This window comes from Carlito syrichta, unplaced genomic scaffold (genome assembly GCF_000164805.1).
Source record: "Carlito syrichta isolate Samal-C Ts95f unplaced genomic scaffold, Tarsius_syrichta-2.0.1 Scaffold58106, whole genome shotgun sequence".
NCBI classification, from domain to species: domain Eukaryota; kingdom Metazoa; phylum Chordata; class Mammalia; order Primates; family Tarsiidae; genus Carlito; species Carlito syrichta.
The window spans coordinates 111235-133746 of NW_007002202.1; the positions used below are offsets into that span (position 1 = coordinate 111235).

Consider the following 22512-nt stretch of genomic DNA (forward strand, 5'->3'; position numbering starts at 1 on the left):
TTGTTGTTTTCTATTAGCTTGCAGCATTAAGACATGAAATAGAACTTCGAATGAGGAAAAATGTGAAAGAAGGCTATACTGTTAGCCCTGAGGTAAGGATTGCAGTTCCATAGTGTTTTATGGAAATTCAATGTTTATGATTTCAAATAGATCATAATCTTAGTACTGTGTTTGGAGTGCAGCTTTTCCAAGATACAGTTTTTTTAAAACAGTCCAAGTGACATATCATTTTGTGAATAATATTCTAGAATAGTTACTTTTAGAATCAGAAAAAGAATAACTTTTTTCTGAGTACTGTATCTGAATGAATGAGATACAGAAGTTTCATAAGATATGTCACCAAAAAAATTCTTACCAAACTTCTCCAAAAATTAGTATAATTGTTTTCTTCCTGAATAGACCATTTCCTTAAATGTAAAAGGCCCTGGACTACAGAGGATGGTGCTTGTTGACTTACCAGGTGTGATTAATGTAAGTATATATAAAACATGTATTTAATTGTATTCCTATTGTGGAAAACATTTATAATGACATTTAAAACCTTTTTCTTCAAGACTGTGACATCAGGCATGGCTCCTGACACAAAGGAAACTATTTTCAGTATCAGCAAAGCTTATATGCAGAATCCTAATGCCATCATACTATGTATTCAAGGTAAATCACATCAAAAGATTTTAATCATACTGATATGTTTTCTTTTTTAGCAATCCAAGCTTTTCTCTAAATAATGCATGCTATATAAACATACAAGGTAAATGCATTTTTTCGCTCCACTTGGTATTTGTTCATTTTGTTAGTAAATAGAAGTGAAGTTGGAACTATCTTGATGAATTTCACTGTAGGCATCATTGAAACTTTTACTGTTAGAACTTCTTTTCATAAATACGGTAAATGTATTAAGAAAATCATTCTTGCTGTGAGGTAGGCACAAGAGTGTAGCTTGTGCTAAGATTTTAGTATCTGCTTTACATTTTTAAAATTCACAGTGTCATTTTTCAATTTTCTTCAGATGGATCTGTGGATGCTGAGCGCAGTATCGTTACTGACTTGGTTAGTCAAATGGATCCCCACGGAAGAAGAACCATATTTGTCTTGACCAAAGTAGACCTGGCAGAGAAAAATGTAGCTAGTCCAAGCAGGGTGAGAGCAAATTCTTTATTGTGATTCTTTGTACATGCTCCAGCTGGGATAGAGATTGTTTATTTAAAAAGAAAAAATCTTCATGGAATACTTTATTAGAGTGTAATAGTGGGATTTTTTTTGTTGTTGTTTCCCATTAAAAACAAAAGTTTTAGAAAGTTATGGTAAATTACTTAAGTGCCTTTTGGGGATAGTTTATAAATAAAATGTTATATATCATTTGCTTCAGAAATACTGAAACTGCTAATATTGTTTATGCTCGTTTAAATAAATGTTTATGCTGACAAGTAATCATTAACTTCATTTTTATGGTTCTTTTTGTTTTTAAAGTTGATGTTAATAAGTTAGTGATGCCGGGCTCGGTGGCTCAGCCTGTAATCCTGCGCCTTTGGGAGGCTGAGGTGAGTGGATTGCCTGAGCCCGTGGGTTCGAGACCCGCCTGGGCAGCGAGACCTCATCTCTACAATAAATCAAAAAATCAGCCGGGCGTGGTAGTGCATGTCTGTAATTCCAGCTACTTGGAAGGCTGAGGCGGAAGGATCACCGGAGCCCAGCAGGTCGAGGCTGCGGTGGCCGGGAGCGGCCACTGCACTCCAGTCTGGTAGACAGAGTGAGACTCCAACTCAAAAAATAAATAAATAAATAAGTTAATGATAGTATGGATTTCTTTTGGGCCTTATCATATGCCATTATTGCAGATAAACATTATCTTCCTAACTCATTAAAAAGACTGTATAGCAGATTTTTAGAGTAGAAAAAGCACTGAGTTGTAAATCATGTCCCAGCATTCTTATTCATGCTCCATCACCAACTGTTCTGTGTCCTTGGGCAACCCTTGTTACTTTTCTAAATCCAGTCAGTGCAGAATGTAACCTATTAGTCTAGTTGACAAGACTAGATATGGTCATTTTCATTTCTGAAATTCTGTGAATTCTATACATAGTGTTCAGTGTCTCCTAGGGAAATATATTTTTAGAATTATGAAATCTGTAATACCTTTCCTCTATCTCCCTTAACAAGGAAAGAGTTTTATTTCAAGGTAACATTGTATGTAAGTCTTATTAAGGTGCAAATCTTGACTTAAGACATACTCTCTACTTAATTATAAAGGTATAAGGTAATGGTTAAGAGTATAGAATCTATATCCAGATTGCCTAGTTTCAAATCCTGACTCTACCATTTGCTAGCTGTATAAACTTGGATAGATTATTTTTCAGTGCTTTAGACTACCTCATCTGGTGGAAATAAAGATAGTACTTTTCAACCAACTTTCTCATTGGTTGTGAAGATTTGATTAGTTGAATATATTTTATAAAATGGTTGGAATAATGCTTAGCACAAAAGTGTTATATACATGCAAATTGTCATCTGTCATTATTACCGTATCATTAGCCCCCATAAAACAGCTTCAGACTTTAAGTACCCATTCCCAGTGCTACTACTTGGAATTTCTTTCCTTTCATCTTACATTGTCTGGGACTATGCTTCTGTGTCAGAGATAGACCAGTCCTGGGTTCAGTGATTCTTTAAAAGAACTCACAGGACTCAGCACATAGTCGTACTTATACCTACGATTTATTACAGTGAAAGTAGAAACAGAATAACAAAGTAAAGGTGAGTGTGATGAAGTCTGAAGGAAACTAGGCTCAAATTTTTGTTAAGAGTCTTCTCCCAGTAGAGTCACACGGGTCTCACTTAATTCCTTCAACAACAAGTTGCTTGTTAGAAGCTCTGCACTGGAGACTGGTTCTGTGGGCATCCTCATATACCGAAATTCCAGACTTCTAAAAGGAAAGCAGTGTTCAGCATAACCACCTAACTTACACAATGAGCCATTGGTATTTAGGGGAACATTTTCTTCAGTGTAAGGAATTGTTTAGCAGTTAAATTTCCATATGCCATCCAAAGGCAAGCAGTTCTTTTTAAGGATAGCAGTCTCAGCCCTGTTATGATAACTCTTTGCTGCATGGTCTCCGTGACCTATGGTCTGTTTTATTTTTAAGGATAAGGCCTGCCGTGTCAATAATGGTTCTTATGTGGAAAAGGAGAGAAGTGAGGGAGAAGCACTTTTCTGTGACCTCCTTCCCATCTCTCTGCATTCCTTTCATTTCTTTCAACTCTGTGTTAGGATAATGAGTTTGTATTTCTTTTGAAATGCATTTGAAGCTTGTCCTTTTTATATCAAAGATTCAGCATTAGCTTGGATTGTAACTTGACTGAAAGGAGGAATTCCATCTTAGTATTAATCTGAATGGGCTTCAGAGGGTAGAAACTTTTCTACCATGTATGTGAATGATAGATGTCTGTGCAGATACACATTTTTAGGGAGTATAGAGTCTGGTTGTTATCACATTTATTTAGAAAAGGGTTTTTTACCCTAAAAGAGTTGAGAACCAACTCATATATTTGAAGCCAAATTTTTTTTAAAAGAAGGGCACAGAGGAGGAATAAAAGATCCAACTTGATTAGATATTTAAAGAAGTATGGGGAAATAATAATAGCTACCATTTATTTTGTGCTTCTACATGTCTGGCACCGTGCTAAGTATCATTATCTCATTATAGCCTTCTCTTTCAACACTTTTTTAAAAAGTTAAGTAGCTTACATTAGGCCACATAGCTACTAAGTGGCAGAGCAGAAATTTAAACTAAGGTCTATCTGACTCCAAAGCACTAAACATCATTTCAAGTTTTAATTTTGATACATATTTTTTAAAGATTTTCAGTATAGTAAAATTAATGTCTATTTTTTCTTCATATAGCAACTTAAATACATTTTAAATCCTTTTGTACAGATTTATATATTTAAGCATATATATAGCATCATTAAATTATTATGCTCTCCTTTGAATTTTAAAAATTATATAAGCTACATCTCACATTTGTTTTTTCCACCTCTAAAAATAGATTCAGCAGATAATTGAAGGAAAACTCTTCCCAATGAAAGCCTTAGGTTATTTTGCTGTTGTAACAGGAAAAGGTAAGCAATTATGTAACTTATTTTAACATTATTATAACTCATTTTTAGTTTTTGATGTTTTCAAATAATAAAGATTAATTTTTTGGTGAAAATTTGACCATCTTCTTTCCCCAGGAAATAGCTCTGAAAGCATTGAAGCTATAAGAGAATATGAAGAAGAATTTTTTCAAAATTCAAAACTCCTAAAGTAGGTATCTTGTTAAAACATTTTACAGTGAGAGAGTAGCTTAAATTGAAATGTTTTCATTTAAAAATTACTGTTTTATAGCTGTTCTTTCAACATGGAATTTCTAGAATTTTCCCCAGGTGGTAATCTAATATCTAGTATCTAATAAGCAAGTCCTTAAGCTACTCTTTAACAGAATTGGGCGTTTACCACCTACACAATAGATGCTGGCATAGTAAACTGCTCCTTTGGATGTGAGCACCAAAAGACAGCACAGATGCCTCTATGTCATTTTACCTTTAAAGTGATTTTTTTCTTAATTAGCACTTTCACTTTTAAATGTGTATATATATTTTTCTTACAGTATTAGGGAAAGTTAGAATGGGAGATTCAACGGGTATCCCTAAATAGATATTATAGAAAATAAGATAAGCAAAAAAGAAGAGCCAAAGGTCAGTTGGATTACGGTATACTAAAACTTTATTATGTCAAGAGTTTCTAGAAACAGGAAAGTGTTTGTCTCTAGATTAGTTTAGTAAATCAAGATAATTTTTTCAAACCATAGTCTTGCATGTTATCTATTGGGAGGGAACTTACAACCATATAGAACTGTGCTGTCTAGTAGGTTAATCACTAGTCCTGTTTAGTTACTGAATTTAGTTAAAATTCAATAAAATTAATAATTCAGTTTCTCAGTCACACTAGCCACACATTTCACAGGCTCAATAACCTCATGTGGCTAGTAGCTACCATACTGGACAGCTCAGATATAGAACATTCTCTTCATCACAGAAAGTTTTTTTGACAACACTTTTATAAAAGGTATGAGTGACTATTCTCATTATGTTATAGTATCATTAGACTTGGTGATAGTATTGTTGTCCATTTTATCATTTTAATTATACTTTAGCTCTTTTTTTTTTAGGACAAGCATGCTAAAGGCACACCAAGTGACGACACGAAATTTAAGCCTTGCTGTATCAGACTGCTTTTGGAAAATGGTACGAGAATCAGTTGAACAACAGGCTGATAGTTTCAAAGGTAAGTTGGATTTCTAAAATAAGCAAACAAATGTAGTCATTTTACTAGCTGGCAATCTTTACCATTCATAAGATTCTGTATTCCCTTTCTTTAACAGTTGGTTGGTAGTTTGTTTATGGTAGGATAACATCTGGAAAATAGAAGTCTACAAATCTTAAGTTGTACAAGAACAAGATTTTTCCTTTCAGAGGAAACTTTGCTAGTTTTTGGGAGAAAACTTAGTAAACTGTAGAGAATTTGGATTCCCCTGTTTAGGGAGAAGAAAGGAAATGTGTTGCAAAGCAGAGCAGTCTGTGCTTTATTTACATTGTACTGTTTCCTGAATTCCACACTTTCCTGCTCAGTGTCTTTGCTTTCCTAGTTTCATCTGGTGAGAATATACTGTCCTTTCCTTTTCTCTTATGGAAATCCTACCTATTTATCCCATTTCTGCAACCTTGTAAGTATTATTTTTATTATTTTTCTTTTCATTTTAAAGAAGAGAAAACAGGACAGAATAACGTACTCAAATAATCTACTCAGTGTCACACAGCATAGATAATAGATTCAGAATTGGATCTTAGTGGTACGGCTGCAGAATCCACTCTCAGCATCTTTTCTGTACTAAACTACTTCAGCTGTGTATTTGTGGATTGAAAATAAAAGAGTTAGAATCAAGGAGAATAATTTAGAAAGCTATTGCAATAATAAAATTCTGAGATGATGCGAGCCTAAGGTATTAAGATACCACAGGTACACTCTCAGAAATTCAGGTAATATAGAAGGTAAGCAAGAAAACCTTTAACCACTACATCTGGAAAGAGAATCATCAAACTTGGACATTTTCCTTCTCCCTCAGCAACACGTTTTAACCTTGAAACCGAGTGGAAGAATAACTATCCTCGCCTACGGGAACTTGACCGGGTAGGATTTGGGTATACATGTATTTTGTATATATCTTTATTTAATTCTGTGTTCTAACAAAATTTATGTTGATGAGAGAAATCTGGTAAGCTGAATTGCTTTGATTTGACCATAACTATTTAATTGCTGCAAGAATATATCCCTAGGACCTGTTATCCCTTATACCATAATTTAAATTATTATAATTAGAGATCATAAGATGTCAAAACATATGTTTAAATATGTTTTGAAAAGGTAAAGAATATGCTTTAAAGGTCTAACAGAGTATGTATTTATGTAATTGAAATGCTTTTAGTTATACATCAACTTTTTACCTTTTAAGCATTTACCTTGGAAAAGTATATTCTAATTTAGTGGGAACTAAATACTATTTTTCCTTGATTCTAAAATGCCCATTAGTTGTAAAACACAGCATTAATTTACTATTTCTGATACACTAAATGAATATGTATTGGTGTTTTCATATAACATTTGTTATGTAAAAATCTTACAGGAACAAATGTATGAAAAACTGCATTCAGAATTGAGAAATAAGGTAGACATTTATGTCAGTTTCTTTTCCTTATCTGGATAATGGCATTCCTAAAAAATAGACTAGAATTGAAGAGTATTTCTGCCAGTCAGAAGCATTCAAACCTAAACTCAGCTTACTAGCCTGTCACAGTCCTCCTTTTGGTTATCTCAGAAAATCATAACGGAAAATTTACTGTCTTACTTGTATCTGTATTGTCTAGAATGAACTATTTGAAAAAGCTAAAAATGAAATCCTTGATGAAGTTATCAGTCTGAGCCAGGTTACACCAAAACACTGGTAAGTGTTTGACTTTGATATTAATCCCTTTTCTTAAAGACTTACTATATGAGTTATAAAAAAAATCCAAACTTAAATCAATAAAGCAGTGACTTGTTGCCTTGGCTCATAGACAAACACATAAAAGTATGTTTTTTTGCTATATCTAACTACTACTATAGTCTAACCAGTTGAATTTTTAGAAGATAGCTTTCTCCATGTTCTTTTAAAATCTTGATTCATCTTTGCCTTTTTTAATCTTATGCTTAATAAATACATAATCATGATTTCTATAAAATCATTTAGGCAAAAGCTTCATCAAATTGTGAAGATCTGTCAGAACTGGTTGCTCTTGTTGGATTAATTATAGAAACTAGGAAAAATTTGTTTATAAAGGGAAATTTAGTACATGTTTTCGGTTCTCATTTCTGAGTAAGCACAGTTAGTGCTTTCTGTAACATGCTTAACGTATTTGTACAAATCACATTTTTGTATTGAATGCTATTTCAGATTTTTAAAAATAGCAAGTAAAATACATTCTTTTGAAGTATTTTCATGCAAATCTTTTTTAAGGCAAACTACCATCTTCAGTTCATGTTTTATGTAAGTTTGGGAGTTTTAAATTTGTTGGAATGGGACACTGTAACCAAATAGACTTTATGTATCTTGAGCAAGCTGTGTCTCTTTTTTTTTTTTGAGTTGTGGTTTCACTCTGTTACCCAAACTGGAGTGCGGTGGTGCAATCATGGCTTACAGCAGCCTTGAACTCCTGGGCTCAAGCAATCTTCCCACCTCAGCCACCTGAGTAGCTAGGACTACAGGTGTGTATCACCATGCCCAGACAATTTTTAATTTTTTTTTTTTTTTGAATTGGAGTCTCACTCTGTCGACCAGACTGGAGTGCAGTGGCCACTCCCAGCCACCACAGCCCTGACCTGCTGGGCTCTGGCGATCCTTCCACCTCAGCCTTCCAAGTAGCCAGAATTACAGGCATGCGCTACCAAGCCTGGCTGATTTTTTTTTTTAATTTATTGTAGAGATGAGGTCTTGCTGCCCAGGCAGGTCTCGAACCCGCGGGCTCAGGCAATCCACTCACCTAAGCCTCCCAAAGGTGCGGGATTACAGGCTGAGCCACCGAGCCCGGCAATTTTTTTTTTTTTAAAGACAAGTCTCATGATATTGCTTAGGCCAGTCTAGAACTCCTGTGTTCAATGATCCTCCCACTTTGGCCTCCCAAAGTACTAGGATAACAGAAATTTTTGCAGTTGTATTTTAATTAACAAATTCCTTGTGGATAAATTATCTTTCTCATGAAGCCTGTGATATTTTTAAGAATTTATCATTCTTGGAACAGAACTATCCTTACTGCTATTTATGATTAATATTTTCTGTCTTCTGTTTTCTCACTTAAAGGTTATCAAAATTAAACCTGTACAGTAGTGTCTAGTCCATAAGTTTGAATTCAGTGTCACTAGTTTCTCCATCTCAGTGCCCTTTCTTCCTCAGTGGTGAACCTGTTTCTGTTTTCAAGTAGTCAATATAGATATACATTTTCTAGAAGGATAGCTGGTTAGTTTTATAGAAATAATTTTGTTTAAAAAAATGATACACATGCAATATTTGGAGAAAAGTATTTAGGTTTTTTTTGTTATTGTTGTTTTTAGCTTAAAATAACAAAAGGAAAGTGAGGAAGTACAGTTGAGTTCCCTAACTCAGATTTGGGAAATCGAAGAAGATTTGCAGTATCATCATCTGAGATTTAAAGGATAAATAAGTGTTAGGTAAAGGCAGGGGCAGGAATGTTGTAAAGACCAGGAGGTGAGAATAAGAAGGGTGGCACAGGACTGTGTCCTATGGCCTTAGCATAGATGGAAGCAAGGGACAGGAGATGAAGCAATAGAGGTAAGCCATATTATCAAGGTTTATAAGCCATGTGCAGAAGCTTAAATTTTATCTTGTGAGCAGTGGGGGTCATTGAAGAGAATTGAGTCAGATTTACATTTTAGAACGATCTCTGTAGTGTAGAAAATGAAATACAAGTGGAAACAACTGTAAGCGAGGAGGTTGTTGTGGTAATGTAGGCAAGCAGTGGTGGTGGTGTGAGCTTGGGTAGTGGTGGTGGAGTAAAGAAGACTAGACATTTTTGTGGTATTTGAGAGGTTACCTAGAAGATAGAATTCATGGGATTTAGTGATTGGATGTGCTCCTTAAATTCTCCCACTCTCTGTCATAAACTCAGTGACTGAATCGTCTTTGTCCTTCTGGATCTCAGTGGTATATCCTCTCCTCATACTCTTTCTTTTCTTTTCTGGTTGTAACTGAAGAACAGATTGTAAATAAGCAAGGAAAAGCCAACAGCTAAGTCCATTGATTAAGTAGACTTAATTTTACACAGACTGTTTAGTAAGTCTTGGAGGGAAGAGGATGTTGACTCTCCTCACCAAAGGGAGTTCATTGTGGCTTTTGGACAATAGACATATTTCTGCTAACCTGAGCTTTGCAGCTATATCCTAAAGAGTTAAGAGGTTACTCTGAAAACCTACCGAGTGATAAACAATGGTTTTTTTAATAATGTTGTAGTATTCTATTACAACAGAAATTAGTTTGGGGAAACCCAAATAAATGTTTTATTGAGATTTCAATTTCTGCTTAATTAAAATAGTTGACTTTCTTATTTACTGATCTTTGTTGTTTTAAGGCAGAATTTTCAGTATGATTATGCATCTTTTATACCATCACCTTAGTCATAAAGTATTAACAAATTTCATTTCACAACATATTTATTCTGTGATCTGAGAAATTGTAGTATGTGTACAAAGAAGTTTTCGGTCTTGGACTCCACAATAAACATATAATATGTGTTAATACTAGGCAAATAACTACATGAAAAGTTGCTCAGAATCACTAGTCATTGGAGAAATACAAACTAAAACCACAATGAGGTACAACTATAAACTTACTAAAGTGACTGAAAATAAAAATGACAGACTATGCCAAGTGTTGACAAGGATGTAGAAAATCTCAAACTCTTATTCTCTGCTTGTGGAAATGTAAAATGTTGCATCCACTCTGTAAAACAGTTTGGTAATCTCTTAAAAAACTCAACATATGATTATTATATGAGACAGACATTTCACTCTGAAATATTTACCCAAGAGAAATGAAAGTATATGTACATGAGTACTCATAGCAACTTTATTTGTAACAACCAAAAACTGGAAACAGCCTGAGTTCATCAACACAAATTCATGCAATGGAATATTACACAGCAATAAAAGAAATCAAATACTAATACAATAACATGAATCTCAAAATAATTATGCTGAGTGGAAGAAAACAGACAATAAAAGAGTATATGTTGTATGACTGCATTTATATAAAACTAGAAAATTCAAACTAATCGTAGTGTTGGAAAGCAGGTTTGGTGATTATAACTTTGGAGATGATGGATATGTTCATTATCTTGATTGCTGTAATTCGCATATGTTTACAAATCTCAAAACTTAATATGTTCAGTTTAAGTTAATGGTACTTCATTCAAGCTGTTTTTAAAAGCTTAAAATTTAGGTTTGGTGTTCTTGATACTTTTTTTATTTCAGGGAAGAAATCCTTCAACATTCCTTGTGGGAAAGAGTATCAACTCATGTGATTGAAAACATCTATCTTCCAGCTGCACAGACAATGAATTCAGGAACTTTTAATACTACAGTGGATATCAAGCTTAAACAGTGGACTGATAAACAGCTTCCTAATAAAGCAGTAGAGGTTAGGATATAATTTAATTAAATGGGTAAGAAGCATCATATGAAGGGAGAAGGAGCTGTGAATTTAGGTTTTATTCCCATCACAGCCACTATCTTTCCTTTGGGTCCTTATGCTTCATTTATTCTTTGTTTCTCTATGTTTTCTACATTGGGACTAACCTTGATGTTGCTACTAATTACTGTTTTAAACATTTACTAATTTGTGTGGTGTTGGCCTGAGAGTATTGGTTCTTCCAAAGATAACATTTAACAAAACCATCAAAATTTCCTTGAATGTGAAACATTTTAAACGTTTTCTGTGGATGGAGATTCTGTAAGGAAAATGTTTAATAGATTAAACATTTCCTTTATTGATTTTCTACAGGGCTCAGTTATACTTAAATAATTATTTCCTTAGTTGACAGAAGATGAGACTAGACTAGGAATTATAAAAAACTACCTTAAAGAATCTATTTCTGTTACCCTTGTATATTGGCTCTATCACTTAACAGCTGTGTGATCCTCAGACTAGTAACTTAGCCTTTCTGTTTTATCATCTGTAAAACAAGGAAAGTAATTTTGCCTGTCATCGTTACAAGGATTAAATAAGTTAATGTTTAAAATACTTAGACAATGCCTAACCTATAATAACTGCTCAGGAAATACAGCTGCTGTTATTATGATTATCATTACCCGAGTTGATCTGTCATGCACATTACTCTGTGAAGAGTGGTTATTCTAGTCAAGAGTCAGTGTGTCCTGTGCTGCTGTTTGAGGTTGCTCACAAAGTCAAAGTCAATGTTAAAAGTGATTTTGTTTTTCATACCTATCAGAGATAATGTTGGTTTCTAATTGTCCAGTTGTGATTTCATCCCTTCCTATCTTGTTCCATTCTTAGCTTCTTTATGTCTGTTCTCAGTTTCTTCAAGCCTCTCTTCCTAAATTGCCCATTGCTGAGCCCTGGCCAGTTCTCAACACATTTACCCCTAAAGTGATTAGAGAGCTGCTGCACCAATACGCTAGCTCTCCTCATTACTGGCACTAGCATTTTGGGGTCCCTGACACATGACAGGATATTTTCATATCCTAAGGATCAGGCAGTAGAATTGGTCATAAAAATGGCAATAATTCTGTCTTCTATCACTGTCTGCTTTCAGCTTTAGGTGTAGTAGAAATGATGTGGATCTGGCGAAGGTCAGGAAGCATGGATCCTAATACTCATCTGCCACTCCTTCTGTATCTTTATGCCATAATTTTTTTTATGTTTAAAATGAAGATAGGTGTAATATAACATCCAAAAGTTAAAAAGCCCTCTTAATTATAAGTAGATTGAATTCTTAGTTATTTTTGACACTGTGCTCTTCCTTTTACCATTCAGATAATTAGGAGGAGTTAATTAGGAGTACAAAGCTGTATTCTTTTCAGCTGTGATTGAAAATATTGATGCATTGCTTCATGCTTTTGCTTAAAGACAAAGATGTGGAGATGATTGAATCACTGAGAAATTTTAGACTTTTTATGGTATGAAAGAAGCAGGTGTAGTAAATCTGGTGGCAGACTCAGAATGCTTACCTTATCTGAAGGAGGCAGCGCTGGTCAGCTCCAGTAGGTGGTATCATGTAGGAATATAGGAATGCTGTTCCCAGATAGTTCAAGAGAAGCTGGAAACACAAATTTTTATATAAAGTCTCTCAATTTTCAACTATTGGCAGCTAATTTTTAAAATGTGCAACACTGTGCATGTCTAGCAAAACATGTCAGAAGGCCAAATCTGACCCACCAGAGAGAGACCACTGTGAGACCTCTAGACCATAGTTTGTATTTGCCTTTTTGTTAATGTAGTTTCACATTTATTTTCTGATAAGCTGATTTATCACATCTGTTTATCATGAATTCATGTGTTATTTTTCATGGTACATATGAAATAAAAGTACGTAGATTAAGTACAGCTTTTCTCTCTAAAATAACTCTAGGTTGCTTGGGAGACCCTACAAGAAGAATTTTCCCGCTTCATGACAGAACCCAAAGGGAAAGAGCATGATGACATATTTGATAAACTTAAAGAGGCTGTTAAGGAAGAAAGTATTAAGCGCCACAAGTGGAATGACTTTGCGGAGGACAGCTTGGTATGTAGTTTGTTGTTTATATATTAGAGTATCAGCCCCCCTTTTTTTTTTGAGTCGAGGTCTTACTCTGCTGCCCAAGTTGGAGTGCAGTGGCACGATCATGGCTCACTGCAGACTCAACCTCCTAGATTCAGGCAATCCTTCCATCTCAGCCTCCTGAGTAGCTGAGACTATAGGCGTACCACCACACCCAGCTAATTTTTTAATTTTTTGTGGAGATGAGGTCTTGCTATGTTGCCTAGGCTGGTCTCAAACTCCTGGGCTCAAGCAATCCTAATGCCTTGGCCTTCCAAAGTACTGTGTTCACAGGCCAACAGGCATGAGCCACTGTGCTGTGATCCTCCTCATATTTTTATATACTTTCTCAAATTAATACTCTTTCTTGGGAGATTACTTTTGTATGACTATTTAAATTACAGTCTGAATTTAAGATAATGTAAAGAAATAGATTTTTTATCTATAATCTGCCCTTTAACATTTCTCTACCCTTTCATAATCATTAATTACTGTTTCCTTCTTGGCTATCATTTCATAAAAAATCAAACTTTGCCGTAAACAGGCTCGGATAAACATCCTAAAATTGATATTCATTAGCCATTTCATGGGCCAGTCTATAGATAGCTGCTTCTAATTTTACCCTCTGTGGTAATAAAAGAAACTAAATGCATTTGTTCTCAGTAGACTTGTATCATAAAATGTTAGACTCCTAAAATCATATATTGAATACTTATTATGTGCTAGGAACTCTGCTAAGTATTTTGCAAGCATTATTGGATTTCATTCTAGACAATCCTATATTGTCGTGGGCAGAGCTGAGGTTCAAGCCCAGCTTTGTCAAACTGCAAATAAAGCCTGACTTCTGTTTTCTACCACCTGACCTCTACCACCTGATAACTCTTTATGTAGAATGTTTTCACCACCGTAATCAAATCTGTTAAGTACTTGTTCTGCTCAGAGAGTTACTGGTGGAACTTTCGAATAACAGGATTGAGCAGTTTTCTAGAAAAATGCGTGTCTCACTATGGCGTGGTTGTAATTATAATTATGCTTTGAAGAAATATTTGTCTTCATGTTTGAAAACCATATTTATACAGGTACCCTGTTAAGACTGGTTTTCTGAGAGAATGTTTCCATTTTCATTCATTCACTCAAAAATTATAAAATTTGGAGACCAAATTTCAATTGTAAAAAGTAATTTTATGATTGTCTAGACTTGTAAGCATCTATCCTATTTTTTCATTGCTGTTAACAGTGAGATAATGGTTATTAATTTTTTTCTCCTGTTTCTTGAAAAGGCAAACCTATAGGTCATATAGCAAAAAGGAGTAGTAGAGATTATCTGAATTATTAACCCCTGAAGTTTAGGGTTCTGAGTGTCGTATTCCATGTAGTTTCATGTGTAATTCTTTTTTGAGTCCAAGTCTCACTCTATTACCCAGACTGGAGTGTAGTGGCAGGGTCACGGCTCACCACAGCCTCAACTTCTTAAGCTCAGGCAATCCTTCCTCCTCAGCTTCCTGAGTAGCAGGGACTACAGGCCCATGCCACCATGCCTGGCAAATTTTTTTATTTTTTGTAGAGATGAGGCTAATCTTGAACTCCTGGGCTCGTTCTCCCACCTAGGCCTCCCAAAGTGCCTGGCAACCATGTGTAATATTACCTCCTCCCAGGTGGTAGCTTGTTTAATTTGTGCTGAGAGAGAATCTTTACTGTTTGCTTTTAAAGTAGATAGCTGACAAATAAGCAGGCAAATAAAAGGAGCTCCTGCATTGTTATGGGACAAATATAGCTTTTATGCTATTTTTGATATATTGTCCTTTTTGGATATCTATTAAACTGTCAATTTGAGTAAAATTACCAAAATGATGAGACATAAAACAAGTGAGCTTTTTCTTGTTATTTCAGAGGGTTATTCAACACAATGCTTTAGAAGACCGGTCCATATCTGATAAGCAGCAGTGGGATGCAGCCATTTATTTTATGGAAGAGGCTCTTCAGGCTCGTCTCAAGGATAGTAAGTACGAACATGGATTACTGAGTTCTGAGTATTTGCAGTGTGAAGGAGCCATCCAACTATAGTGAACACTCATAAAAGTATAATTAACATTTCAGAGTATTTGTCACTGATACTACAGTTGAATGTTATTTGTGGGATTTTTTTTTTTTAGTCAAGTGCTTTGTAATTACTAAAAGGAATAAGTCATTGGGCACATGATGCTTATATATATGCTTATATATACCATATACTCATTCTAAAAAGATATAATCCAGAATATTTTAGTGTGTTTGCTGCTGAACATATAGGAATTTTATAAGCAATTGTACTTTTCATAGATTCTAAGCACATATAAATTATTTCTTTGTATATGTATCATATCAGTTATGTCCTTTTTTCTTTATTTCAACTGACTTCATATTGATATAGCACTTTGAAGTATCTAAGAAAGCAAGACCAGCTGGGTTTGGTGGCTCAGCCTGTAATCCCAGCACTTTGGGAGGCCAAAGCGAGTGGATTGCCTGAGCCCATGGGTTGGAGACCCACCCGGGCAACTTGGCGAGACCTCGTCTCTACAATAAATTTTTAAAAATTAGCTGGGTGTGGTAGCGCACGCCTGTAGTTCTGGCTACTTGGAAGGCTAAGATGGAAGGATAGCCAGAGCCCAGCAGGTCGAGGCTGCAGTGGCCGGGAACAGTCTGGGTGACAGTGAGACTCCAACTCAAAAAAAAAGAAAACCATTATTATGACTTATGTACTTGGTAAATGATAAAATTCTTGATAAATTAATTTAAAAATTTTTTTCTAGCTGAAAATGCAATTGAAAACATGGTAGGTCCAGATTGGAAAAAGAGGTGGTTATACTGGAAGAATCGGACCCAAGAACAGGTAAAAAATAAATAAATCTCTAGTCTCATGATAATATGATTTTGTTCATTTTAATTCAGGCAATAAATTATAACCGTTTCATAGCTCTAGACCAATCTTTAGAATTTCAAATGTTTTATATCAGCCTTCTAAAATATAGTGAATCTCTAGAACAAATAATAAAGTATATAAGAAAGTTTTTTTTTTTTAAGTGAAGTAGCTACCTTATTAGAAGACAGAGATGAAACATGCCCGTTTTGTAGTTGATTACCCTGTTCAATTCCTTATTTGACATAAAAAAAATTAAAGTTAATGAACAGAAAGAAATGATAATAATTTCAGAGGGATGCACAATGAATGTGATTGGGGGGAAAGGATATAATGATTTATTTTTGCCTTATTTCATTATGTTATCTGTTATATTTACTATTGGTAGTCTATTCACATTATCTTATTCTTTTGTATTTTTTATCTCCACCGTTTTTATTCTTGTCTTACTTTTATGACTTCTTTTCCTATCTAGCACTTAGTCTTATACACACTGTTAGATTCTTGCTCATTCCTTAAATGAAATATTCTAAATAGAATGTAGACTCTAAATACGTAAATGAATAAAATGAGAATAAACAGGTAGCATCCAATCCATTTTCTTTTCTTGTTTTCTTCTGTGGATTTTTAATTAGAGAAAGGAGACCAAGAAATGGAAAATTTGAGAGACAATAAAGAGAATAAAAAATGACATATCCCTAATTCTTTATTTAAATTTTTGTTTTCATTTTATTTTTTATTTTTTTTTTATTTTTTTGAGTTGGAGTCTCACTCGGTCGCCCAGACTGGAGTGCAGTGGCCGCTCCCAGCCACCGTAGCCTCGCCTGCTCGACTCCGGTGATCCTTCCGCCTCAGCCTTCCGAGTAGCCGGAATTACAGGCATGCGCTACCACACCCGGCTGCTTTTTTGATTTATTGTAGAGAGGAGGTCTCGTTGCCCAGGCAGGTCTCGAACCCGCAGGCTCAGGCAATCCACTCACCTCAGCCTCCCAAAGGCGCGGGATTACAGGCTGAGCCACTGAGCCCGGCTTGTTTTCATTTTAAATACAGAGTGATTATATAATTAATACCCTATTTTCTCCTAGTTTCCCACATTTCTTGTTTCATATGTTCTCTGTCAGGTATAAGTCTACCCTTATCTCAAAATAGGACATCTCTTCCTTTTCTCTTTTTTGTTGTGATTTTTGTGTGAAATGAGTCATTAAGAGACTGAAGAGAATCTGAGGACTGGACAGAGCTAGTGATTTGATCATGCATGTGTTCAGGGTATATCAGTTACTCTGTTCTACAGATGGACTGAGAGAAGCAGTTCTGTTAGAAAAGAATTTCTAAGGGATTCATCAAAGTTTTCTAACTTTGATACCGGAAAACACATTGATTAGAAATAACTGGTATAAGGCAGATAAACTCAAAGAAAAATAGTGCCTGACCTTCAAGGCTTAGTGAAATTAGGCCTAGAGCCTCTAGAACAATCAGTGATGGCAGAACTTGCCTCAGCAACGAGTGGTAAATATGCTTTGGCCAAACACAATCGGAAAGAAATGATTCCTGGTTTTAAGTTATTTTTCTGAGGAGCTTAAACTCATAGGAAATCCCTTCAAGAGAAGCAGAGTAATTCATTTTAAGGGTCTGTAAGCTTAGAAGAGGAATCTGGAAGCCTTTCAGAGATGAATCTTCTCCCCCAGGATTTCAGGGCAGCTTGTGTATAACCCAGGCTGACTGTAGAACAGAATCCATAAGTTGGGATATAGAGGGAGGGGATGTCAGAATCACCTTGGGAGGTGTTTATATATGTTATTTTGTTTTTTCCTTCAAAGGATGATCCATGTCAGACTTAGAGTCAAATTCTCCTTCTGTAACCTTTCTATCCCTCCCACTCCCAGTTGCAAACCACTGTTCTAAACCTTATAACTGAAAGTTACAGTGAGAAATAGATTCTAGAAGAGGTTGAGAATGTCTCCAGCTCTCACATTGCAAGTCTAGGTAGCTGTGTAACAAGTCATTTTATCCTATCGAATGACAGGATTTACCAGGAAAAGAAAGATGAGAAATCCATGCTCTGAAAACTATTTTGTCCTTTTGTTTCTTATTCCTCAGTTTTCTAGGAAAGTTCCTCCCTTTGAAATATTCTCACCTTGTTAGAGCTGACCTAATGGAGATCTCAATCAGGATAGGTGGGAGAGTAGTTCTCTTTGAAGGCCAGGTGTGGTGGTGACAGTGGAGTGGTAATGGTTGGAATGGTGAAAAATCTGGGCACACAATGGCCAGATATTTTCCTTCTGCCTCAGACTGAATGGCCAGAGTTTAAGCAAACAGTGAGCTTTCCCTTTGTTAAATACTATTTCTCCTTAAGTGACTTGTTTTCAGAGAATATTAATTTTATTTGCATTTAAGTGTTATTCTTATATAAATACTCAAATTCTGTACAGTTTGGGGCAAGGTGCTATTCTAGTAACTTCTTTAGAGTAGTAAATGAACTTGAAGTTAGTTTCATTTATCATACTATATTGATTGAAGGATTGAACAATGACCAAGTAAACTTCATTTGACACAGTATAAGAATCGTGTTATCACACTTGTAACTAGTTTATGTGTTATCCTCTTTTGGTGAAGAGATAGTGAACAATTACAGAGAAGAGACTAGAAGTGAATTTAAGAATTACAGATATCTTACAGTAGTAGTCTGAAATACAACTTTTAATGAAAGCCTTTTTAAAAAATTGAAAAGAAAATGTCAACAGGTTCAAGTTTTTACAATAATCTAATTCTTAGATATGAGTCATTTATAGAACATAATTTCTTCCCATGTATTCAGGGTACATTTTCCTAGACTCAAATTATACCCAAAGGTCAAGAAAGAAAGTAAATAGGAAGATTCCTTGTGCTTTGCTTTCAACAGTGAAACATTTCAGCAAAACAGAAAAGGAACAAATAGGGCTAATTCTTGTGTTTTTTTTCCTTCTTATAAGACAAGCTGTTCTGCATTCATAGGCCAGTTAATCATGTTCACCAGCCAGCACATTATATTCTTTCTTGTTTGTTGTGTTAAGCTTGTGTTACCTATTATGCAACAGTAATATATTTATTAAAATTGAGACTCTGTTTTTACAAGTGGCAAATTATGAACCATCTAAACACAGTCCTCTTTGAAACATTTTAAAGTGTGTTCACAATGAAACCAAGAATGAATTGGAGAAGATGTTGAAATGTAATGAGGAGCACCCAGCTTATCTTGCAAGTGATGAAATAACCACAGTCCGGAAGAACCTTGAATCCCGAGGAGTAGAAGTAGATCCAAGCTTGGTAATAAATATTGCTGAAAATCCTGAATCTGCTTCCTTAATCTTTGTCTCTTGTAGTAAAATGTTACTACACGTCTTACTTAGATATTTAAGGTACTTAGTTTGACATTGACCATGTATACATTTGCTGACAATAAAAGTTTAGTCATTTGGATTGTGTGAAGAGTAGAAATTTTATTCTCAGTATTACTTTTTTAAGGGTAATGCTTTACTTTGTAAGTGGAGAAGTTTACTTGGGCAAGTTCAGCAGTTAGTTCTTGCAGAAGGGATGAAACCCACCTAGACCTTGGTCCTACATCCCGGTGTTTCAGACTGCAAAATAGAATTTCTGTTTAAATATGATTATATACACATATACAGATATGTTTTACAGTCAAATGTAACTCAGATGAGTGGACTTAGAAAAAATTTAAATGTTAAATTTTATTAAATCGAATAAGACCTTTGGTTCTATCTAATTTTCCTCATTTATAATACGTGTGAAGATAAAAATAGTCCACGCTTTCCTTATTTGAGACAAATTTAAAAGCCAAAAAATTCTGGGTCTGTATTCTCTTTTGCTTAGTAAAGATTTAAGGGACTTGAAAGCTCCTTTTAATATTAGCTTAAGTGAAACCCAATTTTAAAAAACCAAATATAGTGGGGAAAGCAATCATATAAAAATTTTCAAATCCACACATAAATTTTTCTAAAGATTATCTGCTCTCTGTGTTTCTGTACATAAGGAATGAGTATACTTATTTTAAATTCCACCAGAGGTCAGAACAAGGAAACAAAACTGGTAATACTTAAAGCAGTTAAAGCTGCTATATCTCCAAGCATTATTTATAAATTGGAAATGAGATTAAAGCTAATGGTTACGTGAGATTTTTTAGTTGAATATAGGTTTAATTTCTCCACATTTGTCCTAGCTCTCATTAATAGTAAACTGTATTCAGTTTGATACTTTTAAACTTTACATGGCTTTTATGATGGCACTTTGGCTGTACAAAAGGAGGAATTTTCTCTTTAGAGTGAGATAAATGATGTTGTTATTTTTTTTTAATCTTGCCTGTGTCTTAAAATATGAATTGACTGTAATTTTAATTACTGTTTATGAACAAGAAAGTCTCAATTTTTTTAAAGTGGCACTTTATTCAATGCACTTTACAGAGCTATAAAATAAGCAGCAAAGTATTATGAGAAGAACATTGGATGTGAATTCCAGTATAGTTCCATTACTTTAGCTAGTAATATTGCCTTTAGTAATTGATATAGTTTTCCTGGCTCTACTTTTCTCATCTCTCAAATGGTGTTGATTATGTTTCTTCTGCTTATCCTTGTTGTTATGCTCAAAAAAGACGATGGATATGAAAGAACATTAAACACTCAGACTAGTAACAAAGTGGTAGGGATCATACTGTTGTGGTAGCAGTGAAATTTAAGAAAGGAAACATTGTTGGATTGATGGACATGTTTAGAGGCCTGCTTTCTAGTCTTCTCTCTGTCTCTACACAAGGCCTTCCACCTCTTTTTACCATAGTTTCCTCACCTTGAATTCGAAGGAGATAATCCCCACCCTATCTGCTCTACAAGACAGCTGTTTAATTATATTAACAGTACTTGTTGAAAACAAATTACCCTGGTAAAGGGTCAGCGTAGTAATAAGTCTAATCTTTGTCTTGGAAAAATATGTAAGTGGGTAAAAAAGGTTTGAATAACAACATTCTGTTGCTTTTGAGTAACTTTTTAATGAATTTTGTGTATAATTTCTTAGAGTGTGGTTGATCAATATGAGGAGTGTACAGTAACTTTGGTTTTCGATTTTTCATTTTAGATTAAGGATACTTGGCATCAAGTTTATAGAAGACATTTTTTAAAAACAGCTCTAAACCACTGTAACCTTTGTCGAAGAGGCTTTTATTACTACCAAAGGCATTTTGTTGATTCTGAGGTAAGCTTTCCAAAACAAAGAGAAATGTTTCTTACCAATAGTTGCTAAGATGTTTAAAGTAAACTTTAGTTTTAGCATTAATTTTAAGCCCTTTGATCATCTGGGGGAAAAGTATGTGTGATTTATAAGGAATAATCTTTTGTCTTTTCAAAGATATTTGCCACTTTGTTAGTAGCTATTAGTATCTTACATGCATATTATCCCCAATGCCTGTAAGAATGTGTGTGTATAAATGGTTAATATATGTATATCTATACACACACATGTGCACACACATGTATACTCATATATGTGAAAAGAAATAGTCACAGTCCTCTGACCTGAAAGTAATTTTAGTTAACATTTTGATGTATTTCTACTCAACTTTTTTTATGCACAGGGAGGATTTATGTGTTTGTGTATGTATAACTATTCATAACCACCCATTTGCATAATGGAAATCATATTTAAAAACAATTTTATAGAGATATTTTCATGCATTGTAATTATTTCTTCAAATCACTATTTCTTATTGTAAGTAATGCTTTAAAAGAACCTTACAAAGTTCTTGTAGACTTTTATAATATAATGTCACATTTTACAAAGGAGCCTCTAGGTGGCAGCAAACTAACGTAGTGTGAGCATTTTCTTACAAGCAATATTAAATTGAAATATTATTTTGAAAAAGTTCTGTTAATCAGCATATTTTTAAATCGAGCTCCCTAAACTGCTTTTCTTTTGTTTTCAGCAACTGAAGAGAAATTTGTATTTACATGTACCTGTGTAAAATTGGCACGTTTTTTGCATAATTTGTTGATAAGAGCTTTCTCTGCAATATAAGCTTCTTTTAAAAAAATATCGATGTATTTTTATATACAGTGAAATTTCAAAAATGGCTTAAGTACACAACCTCTCAAAAAAGAGGTTAACCTAAGGACATGTTTAAGATAAACATGGTTGTTAACTGAAACTAAATATATATTGAGGTATATACATGAATTTCTATGGTATATAGCATAATGAAGTTTGCTATATTCCAAGTTTGTTTGCTTTGTCATAGGAATCAAAAACCTAGCTATATAGGTGTGGGGACAGAAAGAACCCAAATCATGCAGAGGTTCATTAATAGAAAAGATTCAGTAGCTTAGATCTATAGTAGAAGCGTATGTATTAGGTAAACCTGAGTATTTTCAATTAAAGCCTAAGATATAGGTGCTGATTTTAGTAATTACATGTGTTTATGGTCATAGTTTTTATTTTTAAATTTGCTTCTGATCATCTCAATTACTTAATATTTCAGTTGGAATGCAATGACGTGGTTTTATTTTGGCGAATACAGCGCATGCTTGCTATCACTGCAAATACTTTAAGGCAGCAACTTACAAACACTGAAGGTAAGCCACATGGGGACCATGTTCCAATTTTGACTTAAAAAATAATATCTAAGCCAGGCTCGGTGGCTCAGCCTGTAATCCCGCGCTTTGGGAGGCTGAGGTGAG

General features: G+C 34.5%; 1 protein-coding gene across 8 annotated transcripts in view; it reads left to right on the forward strand.

Annotated features, from left to right (window-relative positions):
- OPA1 (OPA1, mitochondrial dynamin like GTPase) overlaps positions 1 to 22512 on the forward strand; it is a 61288-nt gene that overhangs the window by 37394 nt on the left and 1382 nt on the right. For all 8 annotated transcript variants that reach the window (XM_021708281.1, XM_021708291.1, XM_021708285.1 and 5 more), the window contains 16 exons: positions 18 to 92; positions 400 to 471; positions 555 to 654; positions 1010 to 1140; positions 4047 to 4119; positions 4234 to 4306; positions 5211 to 5326; positions 6165 to 6229; positions 6964 to 7040; positions 10619 to 10784; positions 12736 to 12888; positions 14794 to 14902; positions 15693 to 15772; positions 18962 to 19102; positions 20918 to 21034; positions 22314 to 22407. In XM_021708281.1, coding sequence (XP_021563956.1) covers positions 18 to 92; positions 400 to 471; positions 555 to 654; positions 1010 to 1140; positions 4047 to 4119; positions 4234 to 4306; positions 5211 to 5326; positions 6165 to 6229; positions 6964 to 7040; positions 10619 to 10784; positions 12736 to 12888; positions 14794 to 14902; positions 15693 to 15772; positions 18962 to 19102; positions 20918 to 21034; positions 22314 to 22407 — 1642 coding nt within the window. The remainder of the gene's footprint in view (positions 1 to 17; positions 93 to 399; positions 472 to 554; positions 655 to 1009; positions 1141 to 4046; positions 4120 to 4233; positions 4307 to 5210; positions 5327 to 6164; positions 6230 to 6963; positions 7041 to 10618; positions 10785 to 12735; positions 12889 to 14793; positions 14903 to 15692; positions 15773 to 18961; positions 19103 to 20917; positions 21035 to 22313; positions 22408 to 22512) is intronic.